The sequence below is a fragment of the Mastigoproctus giganteus genome, chromosome 4, assembly GCF_048544385.1.
Source record: "Mastigoproctus giganteus isolate SK-2022 chromosome 4, ASM4854438v1, whole genome shotgun sequence".
Taxonomy (NCBI): Eukaryota; Metazoa; Arthropoda; class Arachnida; order Uropygi; family Thelyphonidae; genus Mastigoproctus; species Mastigoproctus giganteus.
In genome coordinates, this window is record NC_143578.1 from 68,569,263 (window position 1) to 68,592,119 (window position 22,857).

The following is a 22,857-nucleotide window of genomic DNA, read 5'->3' on the forward strand; positions in this document are numbered from 1 at the left end:
GTTAGTGCATTTTCAAATTCTTGATAATGCCCTGGTCTGTTGGTTGCAGTTTAAACAAGGTATTCGGAGAGAAGAAAACAAGCTTCACACTTGTAAGCTTTGAAATTACCGAGTGAAGGTGGGCAGGGCAGTTGTTAACAATCAATGTGATTTTTCTGTTTTCTTTCTATTATCATCATCATCTTTCTTATCTTTCAAAAAAATCTGTTCAAAAATTTTACTTGTCATCCAAGCATTTTTGTTGTAGTTGTAGTCCCACTCTAACGACTTTACTCTTTAGAAACATTGGGATTGTTTACTTTTGTCTATTACCAAAAGCTTCAGTTTTTCATTACCAGCCATATTTGCAGCAACGAAGACTGATTCTCTCCTTACTATTTTTACCACCTAATCATTTATCACCTTTAAAAGTCAGTGTCTTGTTCAGCAAACATTTAAAAAATATACCTGTTTCATCAACGTTGAATATATCTTAGGGCTCATAGTCCACCATAATTTTTTTCAAAATTGTTTCTTTCTAATGGGTACAGTCTTATTCGATTACAACTCCACTTTGACCAGAAATAAATTTTTTGAGTAAGCCATGGCACTTTTTAAATTTGTCCAGCCAACCAGAACTAGCTTAGAATGTTTTATGACCCAGAAAAGATGCATACTCCTAGCCTTTTCTTTTATTAATTGTTTTATTATCAAGTTTATTAATTTTATTAATTGTTTGGGTCTAGAATCAACTTCATCCACTTAAAAACAGCTTCATCTGCATCTTCATATAGGCGTAATTTCACATGCTTCCCACTGGGTCCTGTTTCCCTCAAACAGCTTGAGAATCGAAACAGTTTTTCACAATGGTTGACACACTACTGGCAGGGATACCAAATTTAAAGTGATTTCTTTTTTTAATGCCCCAATCTACACTATTAAGCACTTCCACTTTTTCCACCACACTCAAAGATTTCCTCTTACACATTGTAAGGTTACCTGCACAGCAGCTAAAACAAAACAGATTTATCGACCATCCACCTACCATGTAAACAGAGCCTGCTGAAATTCAGTGAAAGTGTGGATGATTTATTTCTGCAAAACAGACAGATAAAGAATAAAGGAAAATCCTTCTCTCCAAATTCTCTAATTGGGTGCTTACAGTAGAAAACAGGTTGGCCAGAGCCAATGTCTGCATCAGGAATATCCCTTAATCTTTGCCAATGGCTGTGGACACAGATGGCAGTTGAACAGCTTGACTTCTAGATACAGTAGAGGCTGTTGTAGAGGTTTTATGGCTACCACTAAATTGTGGAATGTGGTATTTTAGACCTCTTAAAAATTAATCCTTTTAGCTCTTAAAAGCTAAAGGAATTAATTCTTAATCCTTTTAGCTCTTAATTCGTGCTTTCTACGGCATCAGCTCTATTGCCTCAAGGCCAGAGGTGTTTTTGAGAGATTTTGCCAGAGGGATTTTGAGAGACCTGCATATCCAGGTCTCTCAAAATCAGTTCATTATATAAAAATTTTCTTTGTTATGCAGAAACTATTTTCTATGTAATAATCAAGGAGAAATCAAAAAAATTTGCTACATGGAAGTTTGTTAAAGAGTGGTCCAACTGTATATATATATATATAGACTATTGGTATATATATACCAATAGTCTTCACCAGCGGGGAAGACTAACGTTAGTCATTCTCAGTGGATACCATGACAGAGATGGCACCATTTTGAACCTTATTGGCTTCTCATCGGTTAGTGGGCAGGTACTCTAGTATTGCAATAGTGACAACCCAGGAATGAAGTATAACTCCACAATATGAGAGATAACTGATGGTGTGCAATAGTATAGACTATAGAGTATTTTAGGGCAAGAGCCTCATGCTACTTAGTAGAATGACTAATGTATAAGTTAGTGCAATGGCATCAGTTTAATTCGTAGTCATCTACCAAAGTAGTTGAATTGGCATCATTTTAGGATTGGTATCATGAAGGTATTCACAATATGAGATATAATTAAAATGATGCCAATTCAACTACTTTGGAAGATTACTATGAATTAAACTGATGCCATTGCACTAACCTATACATTAATCATTCTATTACGTAGCATGAGGCTCTTGCCCTAAAATACTCTATAGCCAGGTTGATACTCATTGTTCCTACTTAGTCAGGTAGAAGTGTTTGATAAAACTATTTTTAATGACTGCTTTTAAAGTAGCATGTTCTTTTCTTAGTAATATTATAATGCAAGACATTCTTGTTTCTAATACACGAGGTATGGCAATAAAGTTCCTGGACTGGTACAATAAAAAGAACACAAAGTGAAGGAGCTCAAAACTAGTTTTATTTTTATTCAAAGTAATCACTGCCTGACTGAATGTACATATTACACCATTCTAACAGTTTCTAAAAAGAACCATTGAAAGCATCTGAAGAGATGATGTTCAGTTTGGCAGTTATATTTTTCTTTATGTCTTCAATATTCTGAAATCTTTTTCTTTGATTAGGTTGGTTTAAGGATTTTATGGCACATTAGTGTCTAAGACTATAATGCACCAAGTCTAAAAGGTGTAAAATGTAAAAGTATAATATTATAATTGTTTATATATTATTATGAAAGAGTATACGATATAAAAAGTTTATAAAGCATAAAATGATAAAAAATTCTAGATAAAATTATATAAATTAATAAGTTGTAAAAGCTTAAATATAGCTAACACATTGTCATCGTCTGAGACATTTGATTAAAATTTGAAGGACTGTTAAAATTGTGTCACAATTTCTACACATAGGATAATCATCTGCCCTCAGCAGATAGCAATGTGTTAAGTGAGAATGTCCTATGCGGAGCCGAGACAGAACAACTCTTCTTTACGGTTCCTGCACAGACTAGACTGCCAATGTTTGATTACAGACTTTGTATGGTATAACTTGTTTGCAGCCTGCTCATGCCATGAGCGTTGCCATTGGGAGACCAATTTCTTTCATATTAATTGCCTGTAGTCAGTACAGGGAACTAACAGGCAAGAGTTAAAAAGGGTCCTCGATTCAAGAGGTTGATGGATGCCCATTTTCTGGGTCATTGAGAACGTCCTCATGTCTATCTTTGAACTGGTATGATTTAACGTTCCATAACTATAAAATATTTTAACATATCATACATTTCTGTTGCAGATTTACATAGTTAAAAGAAAAATTTGATATTCAATTGTTGCTCCATTGCAAAATCATGACACAGAACATTAATGCTACTAACGAAATAAATTGGTTGTTGCTTGCAACCAGTCAGCCTACTGCAGAATCTTTGGACCACCATCTGTTGGAGGAAGTTTGAACTACAACATACCACTTCCATTTATTTTATAACTCATTGAACATGATAGCAACAGTGCACCAGTCTGGGCACTTTATTAATACACATCGTATTTATGAAATTAAAATTTTTTTATTAGTGCTAAGTTTATTCTAAAATAAATTTAATGCTATTAAGTGAATATTGTAAAATTACTAAATATACTGATTAGCATACTGAATGACAAAGTGGTGATAACTGTTTTTTGGGATTTGATGTGTTATCCACATTGAATTTTTAAAAAGGTACCACAATCAATTCAGTCTGGTACACATTTCATCTTAATTGCAAATAAATGTCATGCTTACTTGCAAATGCCACCATCACATTTCCCATGCCCTGAACACATGTTTATACATTCGTGTCCAACATATAGTTGGCTTATAGCCCAAGTCTGTGAAACTTTAAATCCTTCTTGCTGAATCCATCGAAATCGTGTAGCAGCTGATCTGTAAATAAATAAAACCTTTGATTAGAATATAAACACAAAACTTATATTTTAAAAAAAATTATGGCAATCCCAAACAGAAATGGTTATTTTGAACCTTATAAAACTTTAAACTCCAAAAACAGATTGAAGAATGAGAAGACAAAAAAAAAAAAAAAAAAAAAAAGATATGGGTGCCACCATAGCCAGGTGGAAAGGAGCAGCAGTGCGTAGCACACACCGGGGTTCAAGCCCGTCACCACCAAATACGGAGGATGCGGAAAGGTCAGGGAAGGACCACCGCATATCTCGGAGCAATATGGCCTTAGCTGCTAATGCTCCTAAAAACCAAATAACAATAACAACAAAAAGATACCTTGGAATGAATTTGAATTTTTGCAGAATGCAAAAGGTTTTGAGCACAAGGTTAAAATAACAAAATTATTCTTAATCAATTGCTCTCTGCTTGAAAATTTCAACATATACTTTCCGCTCCCCACAGCCAATTGATCATTCTCCACAAACACTGCAGATTCTCCCATACGATATCATGGCAGATGTTTGGTGACCTGCTGCTCGTTAACTGCTGGGAATTTCACTGCTCTGAGGATTCTGGATTGTAGAGCATTTTCAAAGTTGCCTTCATCATAAATTCCAGATAGCTGAGACAATTATTCTGCAAGAAATTACAGATTGAACATTTCCACCCCTCCCTATTATAACTATATAGGGAAATGGCCTTGCTTGCCAAAATATCCTGAATCGGGTGCTTCCATGAGCCTCAGGGTTTGCCTGGGTAGACCTCTGGAGGAAGATTTCCAGTTTTGAGAGAATTTTTTCCTGCTGCTGGAGACCCCAAAACATCTGAAGATTTACTTAGTACCAATTACCGAAAGTCCAGAGTCAAATGCAGGGCTGGGAAGACTCAAGCAAGGACAAGGCAATGCTGCAAGTTTCACCACAGATGATGAGTGGATGAACTATCTATTTACTCTGAGAAGCATGAAGAAATACATGCACACTATCAAATTGAAAACTAAGCTACAAGAGAGGGGGAAAGTACATCTGCCCCCATAGAGCACATTTACACAAATTGCTGCACCAGCAGACCAATCCAACTACAAACCAATAAATTGTATTTGCTGAGAGGGAGCACAAATCTGAAAATTGCGCTGCCCAGACATACAAAGAGATAAAAAAAAAATATCACTACTCAACTAAAAGATGATTTTGGAAAAGTGAAAATTAAGGCGATCAATAAGATCAGAAATTAGACCTAATAAGTTGGAAGAAATCAAAAAGAAATTAACCTTTTAGTTGACACCCCTAAGAAATTAGGACCAACAATGGTACTCTTTGATGTTCCCAAAGACATGGGCAAGGATGAAATCTCTGAAACTATCCACTTGCAGAATCTCGTGATCGTGGGTTCACAATAGAACAAACAACATCAGAAATAAAGTTTTGATTTAAAAAAAAAACATAAGGATAAGAATATGATCAACTGGGTCATTGAGGTTACAGGTGCTGTACAAAGGGTCTCCATTGGTCAGAACCATGGGGTTCTCATGGACTGGTCTGTACATAAACTGAAAGATTTGATTGTGACCTCAAGATAAAAATGCCTTGGATATGCCCTCTGCTAAAACCTGTAGGCAAGGGCTCAACACCTGTGGCTATTATGCTGGCACAGGCCACAACTACAGTGACTGCCCAGATAAGAACAAGCCAGTGAGGTGCCCCAATTGTAAAATTTGTAATAAAGAGCACTGTCACTCATACAGAGACCACAAACATCCTGAATACAATAAAACCCAGCAGAATATGAAAAATAAAATCAGTTATGAATAATTACACAACAATGGAAATTGGAAAAAGGTATGACATTGTCATCTCTTTTTCCAATTTCAGTACAACACTGTCAGTGTAGTACCACAGAGTTGATACGTTGATCTGGGGTTACTGTTTCCCATATGTAGTACTTTACATTTGTCAATGTTAAACTTCGTTTACCACCTCTCAGCCCATCTGCTCAACTTTTTTAGATCCTGTTGCACCAGCGTACTGCCATTAGTGTCCATAATAACCCTGCTAACCTTCGCATCATCTGCAAACTTGGACATCAAGCCTGATATACCATCATCAATATCATTTATAAATACAAAAAACAACAATGGATCCAACACTGAACCCTGAGGGACTTCACTAATAAGATAAGTCCACGAAGAGCAGTGTCCACTGATTACCACTCTGTCTTCTCCCACTCAATCATCCCTTTATCCATAGTAGCAATTTGCCCCAATGCCACACTGCTCCAATTTGTTCAGCAGTCTTCCATGTGCAACAGTATCAAAAGCCTTTCTAAGATATGATATCAAAGTTATTCCCTGCATCCAGTTTCTTTGTGACCACATCAGAGTATCCAATCAAATAGGTCAGACAAGACTTCCCCTTAACAAAACCATGGTGTGTCCGAGCTAAAACTGAAATCTTGTCTAGATGATCCTCCAGTGCTTCTTTAACCAGTGCCTCCATTAATTTCACTGGAACAGAAGTTAAACTAACAGGTCTATAATTTAAAGTTATTCCCTGCAACCAGTTTCTTTGTGACCACATCAGAGTATCCAATCAAATAGGTCAGACAAGACTTCCCCTTAACAAAACCATGGTGTGTCCGAGCTAAAACTGAAATCTTGTCTAGATGATCCTCCAGTGCTTCTTTAACCAGTGCCTCCATTAATTTCACTGGAACAGAAGTTAAACTAACAGGTCTATAATTATTTATGTTGCCCTTTGATCCTCCTTTGTGAATTGGGGTCACATTTGCACATCTCCAGTCCATAGGTATCGCTTCTGAGTCCAAAGAAGCTCTATAATTATGGCTAAGGGTTTGCTTACTTCCTTCGCTGCCTCCTTTAATATAACTGGATAGATCCCATCGACCCCGGGTGCCTTCATTATGTTTATCTTCAACAATTTCTCCTCCACATTCCTCTCAATTATTACAAAATCATCTAGCTCACTGCCAGAGTTTAATTCACCTCTGGCATTTCCCTCCCCGAATAACTCCTCATGTGTGAATATAGATGGAAAATATTCATTTAGTTTGTTAGCCACCTAAGCAGGATCATCAACAGTTGAACCATCAATATCCAGTGGACCAATCTGATTCATCCCTTTCCTTCTTGAGTTTACATAGGTAAAGGACTCTTTGCTGTTTTTCTTTGCATCCTTTACCAAAGATTTCTCATAATCTACCTTTGCCTGCCTAATCTCCTTTGTGACTTAGTTACAGACCAGCTTATATCTATCATAGGCTTTCACGTCACCCATTAATTTATGTATCCCATGCATTTTTCTTCTCTGCCATATGTCTCATTAGTTCATCTGACATCCATTTAGGCCTAAACCTTGAACAATATTTCTTAGTTGGTATGTAAAGCCTAGTAGCTTCCAAGATTAATTCTTTGAATACCTCCCATTTTGAATTTGCTGTTGGTAACATCATCAGTTGGTCCCACCATATAGAATTTAAATACTGTCTCAGACCACCATAGTTGCCTTTATGAAAGCAAAAATACTTCCCTTTACCCCTGATGGCAGTTACCTCTTTGAGTAAATCCCACTTCAGCACACTGTGATCACTGCCATCTATTGGTCCTTTATCTGCAGATTCTTGATGCACGAAGAATCATTGCTAATAATCAGATTGAAAGTATTACTCCCTCTAGTTGCCTCCCGAACATGCTGATGTAGAAAACAATCATCCAATAAATCCACAAAAGCCTTGCTAGTGTGTGAGTGACCAACCCACAAATTCCAGTCAATATCTGGGAAATTAAAATCTCCCATTATAAGACTCTCTGATTTACTGGCCCACTCTATATCCCTGTACAGTTTTTTATTATACTCATCAGAGTTATTAAGCCTATAACACACTCCTACTCTCAATTTTGATCTCATAATGCTTATGACACACCAAACTGACTCGACACTGCACTGCACTGTCCAGCGATGTCAACTGGCTGCACTTGCTTGGATTTTATGTGTTTCTTAATTAATAGCATAACCCCTCCTCCCCTCCTGTCCTGTCTATACACATTGTACTCCCCAAATTCGAGTTCTGCATTGCTTATATCTGTATGACACCATGTCTCTGATATCCCAACAATATCTGCCTTTGATATTTTGTCCAACACCTCAAATTCATCAAATTTATTTACCAAACTCCTAGCATTGGTGTACATGCAAGTATACATGCACGTGTTTCTATTCTTAGCTACCCTAACACAACCCATGTGTTTACTTGTACCGCAATGACTCCCAGCAGTCTCTGTAATACCCTGCATCTTGTTTTCCGGGCTGCTAAGAGAGCTAAAGGGATTAGCATTCTACACCTTAGTGGTACCTGGTAAAACCTATCCGACCACCTGTCCCACGGAGAAGTCGCGCTGGTCAAGAGTGAGCAGATCAAGGTGTATTCCCGATGGGCCTGGCCCACCTTCCAGTGGTGTCCAACCTTTTCCCATACAGGGGCCATATTCAAAAAAATTCAAAGTTAGATTTCTTTAGTGTGTTACATTTCGATATCTTCTTGTGAGTAAAATTGAAAATATTCAAAAATTATTAAATACAATACGCAATTACATTTATTGAACAAAACATTTCATTAGAAAATGTTTTTGATAATTAACAGAATTTAAAATGCCGTTAGTTCACTTTCCTCGCGGGCTGTAGGTTGGACCCCCGCTGTGAATCAACTGTAAGCGCCCCATTCGAGAAGATTTTCTTTACAGCGACAAATAATCATCCATTGTTTCGTGGAAGTGCGTTATCCACATTTTTTCTGTAAATTTTCCCTTACTCTGTTTACACGGTCACAGCACCTAAATATCCAAATAAAACCGATATTGTGGACAGTTTCAAAAAAAAAAAAAAAAAAAAAAAAAAAAAAAAAAAGAAAAGAAAAAATTTAAATTTAAGAACTAGTGACAATACTGTCACTAGTTCTTAAATTTGATGATAAGAGGAGGACAATGAAGGTATTAATCCGTCTAAATATGAAGTGTTGGCATTTGGTGAAAATGAAGTTAGAAAATTTTCAATTACAGTTCAATGCAATTCCTGGATACCTAATTGGTAAGAAGGTTTCGGAAGAACTGAAGCATTTGATGAACACTCTGAGTACGATATCAATTTCACCAAGTGAATGTGAGTGAGGATTTTCACAAATGAATCTGATCGCCAGCACTTCATTGATGACAAAAACAGTTTCTTCACTACTGTTTCTTAAAACTGCAAGCCCACCGCTGACCCGCTTCGATCCAGCACATGTTGATTCATGGCTACTTCAGAAACGTCATTCAGCAACAGGCACACAAAGAGGAGGAAAAGAAGTGAACATAGCATGTCAGATGAGAACTTAATAAAAATATGGAATATTCTACAAAAACCTTATGAAATTTATTTTTAATTCTTTTACTCACAGTTTACTTATTTTTTTATATACTTGAATAATAAATTTATACTTAATAAGCTGTGTTAATATACTTAATTTGTTGTTCTTATTCTAAAAACATTACTAGTAAAGTAACAATATCAGGGGGGAAAAATTTAGAGTACTTTTCACATCCTTTTAATTTTCAATTTTTCCTGATAGCAAAGAATGAGTACCAGCACCTATTTTTTTACAAAAACAAGCACTGGGAAGCAGTAACCTCAGGGTAATGTATCAACTCTGTGGTACTACACTGACAGTGGTAGAGAACGAAAAGGATCCAAATGGTAATTGTGCAGGCAGATATGAAGTTTTCAGAGCAGTGCAGACGGGCTGCAAGAGTAGCTCATTGTGTCTTGTCAATGATATACAGGAATTTTTTTAGCAGGGATAAGGAGGTGATTATCCCCTTGTATAAGGCAATGATCAGGCCACACCTTGAGTACTGTGCACAGGTCTGGAGGTCTCATTTTAAGAAGGATGTAGAGCTGCTGGAACGAATACAGAGAAGGGCAACAAAATTAGTGAATGGAACAAAGGGTTGCTCTTATGAAGAAAGGCTTAAATTTTGCAAATTACAATGTCTGGAGGCTAGGCACCGGCGAGGTGATCTGATTGAGGTGTATAAAGCCTTGAATGGTTTAAGCATGCTCAATGCTGATAGGATTCTTCCTCTTGCTCAGAATAATCACCTGAGAGTGCATAAATTCAAATTGAGGAAAGACAGATGTAGGATAGATGTGCGAAAGTTTGCCTTTAGCCAGCGGGTAGTTGGTTGGTGGAACAGACTTCCATCCTTTGTTGTGGAAATTGATAGCCTAAATAAATTTAAGGCTGAGTTAGACAGGTATTTTGAACGAACAGAGGGGTGAAGTGGAAGGTTTTTTTTTTTTTTTTTTTTTTTTTTGCTGATGCTGCATAAGCTTGCTTTTTTGCATCATATGCCTCTACTAATGCTAATGCTAAGTGGAGGTTCGTGAGCCTCAACATAAAGACTTTGAACTGGTGATGTTCTATATGCACCTAGGGATTTCCTAAGAGAAGAGTGTTGGATGGGCACAAGATGGGTCAAGGTGCTCTCCCTTGTTGAGTCATAAACAGGTGCTCCGTAGTCTAGCTGAGATCTAATTAGAGATTTATATAAGTGGAGTAGGGTATAACAATCAGCACCCCATGATGTACTGGAGTATATTCATTTTCTTTGTGCAAGTGGTTCTTAGATACTTCATGTGCTCCTGGAAGTTTAACTTCTTATCAAAAATTAGCCCTAGGAGGCGAATACTGTTCACAATTGTTAGAGGATGATTGGCCAAGTGCAACTCAGGATGTATTCTATGCTTGGTGCAGAAATGTATAGCTGTAGATTGTATAGCTGTGGCTTGACAGCTTGTAGCCACTTTGTGCCATACATAATTCAATGTTATTAATGGATATTTGTAGATGCTTCTCAATATAGTTCATATTCTGGGAATGGCAGGATATGGTAAGATCATCTGCATAGAGATACGAGCCAATGGTGTTTGGAATGTTGTTTGTGATGTTGTTTATTCGTATTGCAAACAGAGTGGCACTAAGAACAGGGCCTTGTTGGACTCCTTCTTCTTGTATATATGTTTGAGATAAAACCTGCTAGTACCTAACTTGGAAAGATCTGTGCCGAAGGAAGCTTTGAATAAAATATGGTAAATGGCCTTCTCTATATCGAGGCATATCATGACAAGATGTTGATTTCTGATGAATACATTTCTTATGTTGGATTCAGCTTTGGTCATGAGGTCTAGGGAAGATCTATTCTTCCAAAAGCCAAACTGATTATTACTGATTATGTTTTGGGATTCAAGGTACCAAGTTAGTCGATGGTGAACCATTTTTTCCAAAGTCTTACTCAGGCAGCCGGTTAGAGAAATTGGTCTATAGTTGTTAGGAATCGAATGATCTTTTTCAGGTTTAGGTATGGCTATTACATAAGAATGTTGCCAGGAAGTAGGGAATATATGTTCTGAGAATATCCTATTGTAAAAGTTTACCAATGAAGACAGTGATTTCTGATTGAGGTGTTGAATCATTATATTGTAGATTCCATCAGGGTCAGGAGAGCTATTTCTTGAGGTATATATAGATTCTTTCAGTTCAGATATTGTGAGTGGTTGGTTATAGTGTAAAGGACATGTAGCTTTGAACTTCAGTTTCCTTTTCTCAGCTTCAGCTTTAATTTTTTTGAAAGATGGTTGATATGCAGTTGAGATGGACAATTCACAGAACACCGTTCCTAAGGCATTGGCAATTTCCTCAGCAGATGATATCTCCTTCCCATTCCAATTAATAATAGGAGAAGGCAACATATGATATTTACCATTTAGTTTCTTTATTTTTTCTCAGATTATTTGGGTATCAGTATCTTTGTTAATTGAGGCGGCAAATTTTATCCACGAGTCTTTTTTCGCCTTCCACCGGATATAATGAGCTTTGGCTCTCAGTCTCTTGAAGTTAATAAGGTTGGCAGTGATGGGATGTTTGCGGAAGATGTTCCATGCTGCATTTTTTTCTCTTTTCACTTTGTTACAATCACCATTCCACCAGAGATTGTTGTGTCGATGGTTTCTTATTTGAGACTGTGGGATGGCAGCTGTTGCAGCTGTTAGTATCTGCATTGTGATATGATCGGTGACAGTGTCAATAGCAGAAGACTCTACGATGACATCATCAAAAGATACATGACGGGTAAATTTTGTCCAGTTTGTTTTTGAAAATTTCCATTTTGTTTTTGTTTCGGTTTGTTTGGAATGGATAGTTTGAATACTACAGATCAGTGGATAGTGGTCCCTGTTTAGAGGATTGTCATGTACTGCCCACTCTATAGTTGGGAAGAGGATCGGAGAGCAAATCGAGAGATCAATTGCAGTAGTTGACCCAGTAGGAAAATGGATGTAAGTCGGTAAGCCAGAATTCAATAGTGTTAGATTCTCTCTGTCAAGTAACGTTTCAATAAGCTCACCACATCCATCTGTGACCAGAGAAGCCCATAATGGATAATGTCCATTAAAATCTCCTAATAAACAAATAGGAGATGGTAACTGAGAAATAAGATTTTCCAGTTGGTGAACTGTACATGATTGGTTCGGCAGAAGATAAATTGAGACCAGTGTCAGAGTGATACCAATTACTACACGTGTGGCAACAGCTTCCAATTGTGTTTGCAATGGAATGCGATTGGAGGGAACTCGTGAGTCCATGAGTATGGCTACTCGTGGACTGGGGCTGTTAGTATCAGATCGATCTTGTATGTAGATAGTATAATTTTTGACAGAAACAGATATTTTAGTTGTTAAATTTGTTTCTTGTAAGCATATGGCAGCAGGATTTTAATGGTGAATTAGTTTGTAAATATCATCAATATTGCTGCGAAAACCTCTGCAATTCCATTGTATGATTTGTTCCATTATTTGGTTTTGTGAGCAAAAGATGAGTCTGTCTGCTTTTTGTGAGTGGCTTGTTTATATCTGTCGAGTTTTTATTTTTCTTTTCTTGAAAAATTTGGGAGTCCTGAGTCTTTGCTTTCTTCCATATCATCATCTGCATGTATTTCAAGCAGATCTTCTGAGTTGGTGGTATCATCTGTGTCCATGCTTCAGGGATGAGATTGCTTCACCTCAACTGGATCTGATTTTTGCAAATTCTCCATTGCTTGACAATGGGGAAATCTCTGGGATGGAACTGTCAGTGGTGTATTACTGCACTGATCGACTACCTTTGATGGCGATGGATGCTGGACCTAGAAGACTGATCGAGCCCAGTCTGAGATCAATGTGTCTGGAGGGATGGACACTTCTGTCTGACATGCTACTGATTGGTGACTGTAAGTAGCAGAGGCATAAGTGCATTTTGGCATACTTAATTTTACTTGTTTCCTTGCCTCTTGGTAGAAAACTTTATTTTCAAATTTATACTTTTGTCATTTTTTCCCTAACTTCCAGAGGTCGCGGTCTTTGGAATATGCCGGATGGTTGCCCTTGCAATTTGGACACTGTGGGGTTGATGCCTTACATTCTGTTTGTGTATGAGTTTTACACCACAGTTTGCACATATTGCATCTCCACGGCATGCTTGGGGTTTATTGGCGCATTAGCAACTAAGGCTATAATGCACTCCACGGCATGCTGTCTGGGAATGACCGAATGTCTGGCATTTAAAACATCTTAGGGGGGTCGGGATATATGGCCAAACACAAGGTTTAAATATCCTGCCTTGACTGAAGCTGGTAGGTTTGGAGAACTGAAAGTTAAAATTATACTCTGGGTAGGAACTAAACTGCCATCTTTACGTATCATGATCCTTTTTGCCTGGGTGACTTTTTGTTCTTTAAGTTCCTGAACTATTTCATCTTCAGGGACGTTCAATAAATCCAATTCAGTGATCACTCCCTTTGAAGAATCGAGGGTGTTATGTGGTGTGATTTGAACTGGGATTCCACTCAAGGATGTCAGACGTAATAATAGTTCAGAGTGCCGAGAACTGGTGGTCTCTATTAACAAATCTCCAGATTGGAGATGTTTCACCATTTTTGGTGAACTGCAGCATGTTCGAGGCATGCTGCAGGTGAGCAAGCTCACAGGTTGTGTTGACAGAGAATCTATTATTAGGAAAGCTGATGATTCGTGTCTGTCAGTGTCCTTTTTCATTCTCTTCGAGAGAGAGTAATCACAGTCAGTATCATATTTGTCACTTTGTTGAGAGCACTTTGGCTCTAAACGTGGAAATTCATTTGTTTCCATCTTTGCTCCTTTTAGCCCTGAGGGTTGGTTTTTACTCCAGGTTACTGGCCCCCACCACATGGAGGCAGGAGTGGTGCCACCAGTGACCAAGTGGTTGTTTAAGTTAGTAAAGTTGGTTAGTGATATATATATAAAGAATAAGAAAAGAACGGTGGATTGCTTTTCTGGGTTCTTACTTTTGACCTTTAAAGTGAAAAACCACTTCAAGTAAATAAAATAACAGCCGCACTAGAAAATAATCAAAACTATATCACTTTGGAGATCATTCTATAATCACAGGAAGAAAATCGCTTGACACCCAGGACTCCACAGAAAGCAGCCCTTATGAAAGAGTGGCTGTATACCTACATATTATTTGTATTAATATGCTTGTATAAACTACAATACACTTAGTCCTAAACACAATTTATTTCTCTGAAATTAAAAACAATACTATTTAATAATAAACACAATTTGAATTAGTCTTTATTTATGGATCTTAAAATTGGTGTGTTTCAAAGATTTTTTTTTTTTTTGGCTGATGCTGTATAAGCTTGGTTTCTTGCATCATGTGCCTCTACTAATGCCAATGCTAATTTCACTTTGATATTTCTTAAATTTCCCTTTAAAACACTCAATGCATTAAAAGTCTCATTACTTGCCTCAATTCCTTCAAAAAAATTTAGTAATATGTCCGTTGCCTTGAGCTTGTGAGATTGTCAACAATGATTTTGATTCACCTTCATTTGTCATCATATCATCGTAGTTATTGGCTTTGTTGAGCACAGCATCTACAATGTCACTCTCTGTAGGAAGACCACTAGTTAACAAGTTGTCATCGACTTGTACAAATTCATTGACTTTATCTGTATTATAACTTACAACATTGTTACGTAGCAATCACTGGGATAATGGCAAGCTGTTTTCTTCATTTTCATCATCTTCATCTATGACTGAAATTTCATTTGAATTTAATTTCGATTTCTTGAAGCAATTCGATATGGTTTTCAAAGTAACATTGTTCCACGCATCATTAAATAAATTTATAGCATCTAATATCGATATAGACTTGGTAAATTTCTGTTCTCTTTGACAGATCAGATATAGAACTAGAAATCTTTTATAAAATCCTTTGAAACTCTTGAGTACACCTACTTCCATTGGTTGTAAAACTGATGTCGCATTGGGAGGCAGAAACACCAGCTTAATGTTGGACAAATTTTGAATCTAGGGATGTGCAGGACAGTTATCAACGAACAATAAAATATTTTTCTTCTTTTTGAATAGCTCCTTATTCCAATCATTTACGTATTGCTGAAAAATATCCGTAGTCATCCAAGCTTTCTTGTTTGCAGTGTAATCCATAGGAAGTTTCCTTATGTTTTTGAAACACCAAAGTTTTAATGATTTTCTGATAACAAACAGTTTTTTTAAATCAGTTCTTGTCATATTTGCACTTATGAGCACCATCAAGCAAGCCCTTGATTTTTTTTCCACCAACACATTTTCACCCATTGTCAGGTGTCAAATTATAAAAAAGTCCTGTTTCGTCGGCATTGTAGATGTCTTTGTCATTGAAATCTTTCCTGATTTCTGCCCAAACATGGTCAATCCATTCAATTGCCATTACTGGATCTGCATATCGTGATTCTTCACTAATTTTTGCATAAATGATGTTATCTTGGTTTTTAAATCGATCCAGCCAACTGCTGTTACATACAAAATCATTGTGTCCAAATTGTTTAGCAAATTTTTCCGCTTGAGCCTTCAAGATCAGACTGTCTATTGAAAATACAGCTCTTCTTTGTATAGTGAACCACTGATGCAATGCTCCATTAACATTTGTAGCCTCGCACTTTCAAAATTTTTTTTTTTTTGGTTATGTTCTTTTCCAGTGCTGATATGTAAATATCTTTATTCTTTCACAAGATCGATACACTTGAAAAGGACAAAGAAATTTTTTACATACTTCAACATTTTTTGCACTATGTTCTGACTCACGAATAATTTCAACTTTTTCGCAAATCGAGAGACACTTGCTTTTGTTAGTAGACATGTTTCCGAAGGAAGAGTTCATTTCTAACTGATTTTACTTTAAAATGATAAAGTGATCTGCATGCAAATTTCTGAGAAGCCTGAAATGCATACAATGTACTTAGAAGTCCCTCCAAAATTCTTAGAAGTCCCAAAATAAATTTACTGTTCAGTGAATACAAGACAATTTGTAAATAGGGTAATGTGACAAGTGGAACGCCAATGCACTATTGTATAGACCCCTTCCCCGGAAGGACAAAGTCATAAACCGGCCACTAATCCAATGCAGGTGGTCATAAAGCTAAGTTGCTCTTTCCATTTTCATCTATTCCAAGAATTGGGTTTTTTCGATTACCCTAGCATTGCATAGTTACCAAAATTATTCAGTATATCCGTGTAATATGCTCATTATAACAGTGAGTGATTGTATGGGAATACGCAAATTAAAATCATTATGACTTTTTGCTCATTACAGCTGTGATCTCATTATTTCCGTGGTCATTATAACAAAGTTCGACTGTATATATATATATAAATAATGTGTGGTTTGTAACATAAATAAAGTGTCTGTGAAAATGGAAATGAAAAATACACAAAGTGCGTGAACTAAGAGAAGTTTAAGGGACAGTAGAAACTGGAAGTGAAGTAGTGGTGAAAAAAGTGAAAGAATTTAATCAGTTCTTAAAAAGAATTTAATCAGCTTTGAAAAACCTAGTACAAAAATGGACTGGGATTGAGGAAGTAAACAATATACAAAAATAATTTTATACAAATAAATAAAAAATAATAAATAATCATGGTCAGTATCATATTTGTCACTTCATAACAATCAATACAGTGTTATTTATTTATTCTTTCAAATAAATAAATAACACTGTATTCAGATATGGGAGGCAATTTTAGCATGAGGTTGAATCAAGGGATGGCAAATATGCAAAATCTGAAGACAGTATATGAAAAGATGATACATAGCCAGGAATTCCAATAAATTATTATGTATTATAAATATAAATGTAAATGTATTACGTAATACATATAAATGTATTATGATAAAGGCCACATTTTTGCTCCCCCTGTTTCTAATACTATAGACAAGTTTGGAAACACAGTGCTTAATACATGGTCAGGAGTAGTTCCCCGATGAAATTCCTGGCTATGTATCACCTTTTCATTTACTGCATTCAGATTTTGCATATTTGCCATCCCTTGATTCAACCTCTTGCTAAAATTGCCCTCCCATATCTGAATACAGTGTTATTTATTTATTTGTTATTTATTATTTATTTGCATAAAATTATTTTTGAATATTGTCTGCTTCCTCAGTCCCAGTACATTTTTGTACTAGGTTTTTCAAATTCTTCCACTTTTTCACCACTACTTCACTTTCAGTGTCTACTATCCTTTAAACTTCTCTTAGTTCAGGCACTTTGTGTATTTTTCATTTCCATTTTCACAGACACTTTTATTTATTTTAAACCACACATTATTTATATCCTTGTTTGTTTGTTATTTGGTTTTTAGGAGCATTAGCAACTAAGGCCATATTGCTCCGGGGATATGCAGTGGTCATTTCCCTGACCTTTCCGCATCCTCCGTATTTGGTGGTTCACGGGCTCGCATCCCGGTCTAATCAAGAAGCGTGTGCCATGCACTGCTGCTCCTTTACCACTGCACATTTTGGAGCATTAGACATATGATAACTTTTGTTATTTTCCTTTTTCTGCTTATTTTGCTCCTTAACAGTTTAATATTACTACTATATATATATATATATATATATATATATAAGTATAAAAATGGGTGAAAAATTAAGTGGCAATGATAGATAAAAAATAAAAATAATGTCATGTCATTTGCAACTGAGTGCGGTTAAGGCTTTAAATGGACTGAGTAAACTAAATGCTGATGGCATCCTCACTCTTTCTCAGATGACACACAGAAGGGGACATAAACTTCAATCAAAAAAAAAGGACAGCTGCAAAAGAAATGTGGGAAAAAATTCTTTCATCCAGAAAGCAATTGATTGCTGAACCACACTTCCATCTGGTGTTGCATAAATGGATAGTTTGAAAAAATTCAAGGAAGCATTAGACAAATCATTTGAGCAGACGGAGAGATTAGGTGGGTAGTCCACTATTAATACTAATACAATCATTTCCTAAGTCATACACAATTTTATAAACTCACCTGGTGTAATAAGGGAGAGACAACATTACTCTACTAATAGAATAATATACATCAGCACTGTAGAAGCTAGCTTCATAATAATCAACACAGTCTGCATTTGATGGTAGGCATTCCTCACGAACTAAAGACCAAGTTTTCCCCATATCAGTGCTGTATTCCAATATCACCCCTGTTAGAAAACGAAACATGTTTTAAGTTATTTACATAATCACTTTTCACACAAAGGAAACCTCTGCTAATTTATAATTTTCCTGGAATGAAAAATTCAAAATCATAAAATTGAAATAAAGCAAGAAATACAACAATACAGCTTCAGGTCCAAAAAAGATAACAAGGTTTCCCATTGTAAATGACAATTGGTTCAGAAGATAGCTCTTAAAGAAAATAAATAAATAAAAAATAAAATAATAATCTAGTTGCACTAATGTTCTTGGCAAATAAACTCAACATAGCGGGTCTATATATGAGGCAAAGGGTCAACATGGGAGCCAAGACTGCAGCGCAAAAAATGGAAACTTCTGAGTTCACTGCCTTCAAAGAAGCAAAAAACAGTTCCATTGACTTAAATAATGATGGCAGCAATTTACAGGACAAACTGTAACCTATTATACCAATTACGAGATATTGTCATGTCTAAAAGAAAAGGAAATGCTGAAAAACAGTGTCTTATTTCATCAAACCAATGCTCACTCAAACATCAGCAATCACAATGGCTAGAATGCATTAGTGTAGATATGAATTGCTGCAATATGCACTTATTCATCAGATCTAGGACTATCAGACTTCTTTCTGTTTTGTTTTTTGTTTCCCTGGACAAAAATTAAAAGCAAATGATGAAATTATATCAGTCAAGGAAATATTTTTCATACGTTGACTAATCATTTTATGTGACTGGGATAACTATATTACTGGAACAAATGTTTCCAGTAATGCAAAACTAATTTGTTTCCAGTAAAAAACAGTCAGTGGTGTAAAAAAACAAAGTAAAAAACAGTCAGTGGTGTGAGCTTACTGCTTCATAGTGAGGTTATGAATTTTTCAATAACCCTCCCCCCCTCCCCCGTTATTTGTTTGATTAAATAGTTATTTGTCTATTTAATTCTTGGATACTCAACCAGCAGCATATAAAATTGCTATGAGGCACTATAATTCCCAGTATATAAAAAAGATTTATATACTAGCATGTATATTACAATTTCTAGTGTTTTGTGTTATGTGGCCAACTCTCTCTCTCTCTTTCTTTCTCTCTCTCTCCCCACTCCAAAAAAGCAGTCATTACATGTTGTTCATTCTAGTGTTAAATGAATTAATTTCGTGTTTCATATAATAAATAAATAAATAAATAAATATTCTGTTTATACTCTGGGATGACCACATGGTCAGAGGAATTCACATGATAGAGAGAATACAAGAAACTAGTAATAGTAATAGCCATATAGTGCAAGGAAGCCACAGACTTCTGTTGCACTGAGGGGGAAAAAAAAAAAAAACCCTAACCAAGTAGATAAGAAAACACAAATTAATGCTTCCCTCCTCACACTGGTAAGTATCCAGTTGACCCTTGAATTTACTCAAACTGTCAGCCTCAACTAACTTCCATGAGCACTGTTCTTCTGAATTGGCTTCTATAATTCCCGCTCTCTCTTTCAAAACAGTCCGAACACGTGCCGCCACCAGCCAACATCCATTTACTGTCCAACTTCAAACCCACAGAACCAACTTTTCATCTTCCTCATTTATTCATTCAACTGCCGTTTTCTGGAACAACCTTCCTTCATACGTATTTCCTGAAAATTACAATCTACAGAAGTTCAAGTCCAATGTCAACAAATATCTTCTTTCGTCTTTTCAACCTCCAACCCAAGCACGATACTAAGTACTATAGGTTCTAATACCTCTCGTGTTTGGGGTTCTCATAAAAAAAAAAAAAAAAAAAAACTGTGAGGGCAACTTGTTCCAGCCATCAATGACTCACTGTCTAAAAGAAAACTTCTTATAACCTAATCTAAAACTCAAGCTCTGTAATTTGAATTTATGACGCTTAGTTCTGGAATTCTTTAGAACAGTGAGAATTCCACCTACGATCGTTTTACTAATCCCTCTCAGAGCCCACATAATCGGAGTCTTCCCTCATATGGTCATCCTTCTGCCAATCGCACCATTTGAGGCAAAAGGAATCATACAGCATATAATTTGGACATCTGAGATGAGCAGTAGTTGAATCAACCGATAACTGAGATTCAGTCAGAAAAAGTACATGGGGTTTGGCAGACTGCAAGTGGAAATGGACATCGTTGAGATTGGAATTGAGACCACATATATTTGTGAAATGAATTAGGAAGTCCTCGGGAAGTTTAGATCTTTTCACAGATAAGCTTGCTCTATTATTTTGACAATTCATGGTGTATTCAATAGTAAGAAAAAGTGGGTGGGACATGCTGTATGAAGTAATGATATTTTTGGATATGGCGTACATGTGGTAAGAATATACCCAGATCCTTGACATAACGTGGCCTCGACAATGCTCCCCGCATACACACTACTCGGACTCCCTCCAGTCACTATCTGGCAGAGTAGAAGTAGCAAGATTATACACTAGCTGATCCGGAAGCCTCCTAGAGAGTTACCAATAGGTTTGGTCCGGTGTACTATCTAGCGGCTGGCCTGCGAACACCGTTTTAGAGCTGTACCCTCGAAATGTAAGGAATATTGGATCTCGCCACAACATTCATCATAACCTCAAAAATCATCAATCATACTGCATGATGGAAGAGATAGGGAAGGGTTGGCTGGAACTTAGCTCTAGAGACTAAACATGGGTTCCACCACTTCAAGCCTCCAATAAGCAAAGTGGTGGTATTTCACCGGTTGATGAGAGTCATCTACCACCTAGTACTGCCTGGTAACATAGAGGGGCGGCATTCCTCCATGTGGTGTGGGTGCCACACCTCGACCCCTGCTTACGTTGGTTCACACCTGGGTGGTCACCCACCATGTACTTGCCAGTACTACACCATGGACTATGCCAGAAATCAGTAAAAAAAAAAAAAAAAAAAAAACACCACATTTAACATCTCAGTTATGCAAAATTGCAAAACTACAGCCTATCACATCTTAATTTAATAAGACCATTAAGGCCATTTTATTCTACATGAGAAATGCTGGTAGCCCCATTGCCTAAACTTTTTGAAAAGCTAAACATAGTATATGTATAATTCATCATCATCATCAGCCATTTTCAATCCACTGCAGGATGAAGGCCTCTCCAGCAACTTTCCAGTTCCTTCTGTTTTGAGCACTGGACATCCATTTACTACCCACAAACTCATGAATTTCATCTATCCATCTCCGCCTTTGTCTTCCAGGTTTTCTTCTAGCTCCTCTTGGATACCATACTGTTATTTTCTTAGTCCATCTGTCATCCTGTCTTCGAGCTATGTGTCCTGCCCTGACTATATTTCCTGAATGTTATCCATCCAAATTTTATTCTTCTCTTGACTTCCAGCCATTTATCATTATTACAGCTAATAACTTGTCCCAGATAAGTATATGACTCCTCCTTTTCAATTACTGCTCCTTCAATCATTATTTCCCTTTCTGTGGCATACTTGTTCATCATTACTTTTGTTTTAGCCATATTCATCTTTATATGTATAATTATGAACTTACAAATATAGATTTTAATTATTTCACTGATTCAATTACATTTTTTCTTTTCCAAAGCATGATGAACATGCTGATAAACTTAACCTTAATAGCTACATGTCAGATATGTATAAAAGAGATCCATGGCAAAATGAGTTAAAATAATACTACTGTGCATATTTGTATTGCACCAGTTTTTGTATGATTCAGTGAATACATTCTGTGTGATTCTGACTCAAGATGTTATTACTACAAATCATAGAGAGTGAAGTTACCCTATCATTAATCCAATTTACTAACAGATCTACAACAAATACAACCTACATACTTGCAAAAATTTATCAATTTATGAATAATGCATGACTGAAACTAACTTTGAAAGACACTCATTAGACTTCTGCAAATGAATAAAAAAAGCTCCATAGTCAGTGTTACTAAAAATGCTAGCCTTGCATTATCTCTTAAACATAATATACTCTTATACAATCACTGTTCCTTTTTGTTCCATAGCATGCTATATACAATAATATGCTATACATATACATGTAGCAAGATGACCAGAGTGGTTCCTACAAAATTTGTCCAAAAACTCAACTAATTTTCAAAAAAAAAAAAAAAAAAAATTACAGTCTGTGTAGAATTTTAAAGATACTTATTTATAAATATATATTCATTTTATTTGTTTTGAGTTGGGAGGGCACATTTCACCAGGCTACATCAATGTTAAAAGTGGTCCTGTTGAGAACATGTAAACAGGTATTTATCTAATTGCTGGCCTAATAGGGTAGGATATATAAAAAGAAATCTGAACCAGCCAATTAACCAAGAAAGTAGTTGACTGGCTAGTTTTTCAGACCTCATTGTATACTATTTTCTTTCTTTGATATATATATATATATATATATATATCAAAGAAATATATATAGGATAACAGTAAGTATATATATAGGATAACAGTAAGCAATACAGGATGGTTGATTG

At 36.2% G+C, this 22,857-nt stretch overlaps 1 protein-coding gene across 2 annotated transcripts in view; it reads right to left on the minus strand.

Annotated features, from left to right (window-relative positions):
- The window catches only part of LOC150086817 (reelin-like), a 1,004,591-nt gene that overhangs the window by 323,394 nt on the left and 658,340 nt on the right, over positions 1-22,857 (minus strand). For both annotated transcript variants that reach the window (XM_090372773.1, XM_090372772.1), the window contains 2 exons: positions 18,232-18,400; positions 3,644-3,784 (listed from right to left, as the gene is read on the minus strand). In XM_090372773.1, coding sequence (XP_090228899.1) covers positions 3,644-3,784; positions 18,232-18,400 — 310 coding nt within the window. The remainder of the gene's footprint in view (positions 1-3,643; positions 3,785-18,231; positions 18,401-22,857) is intronic.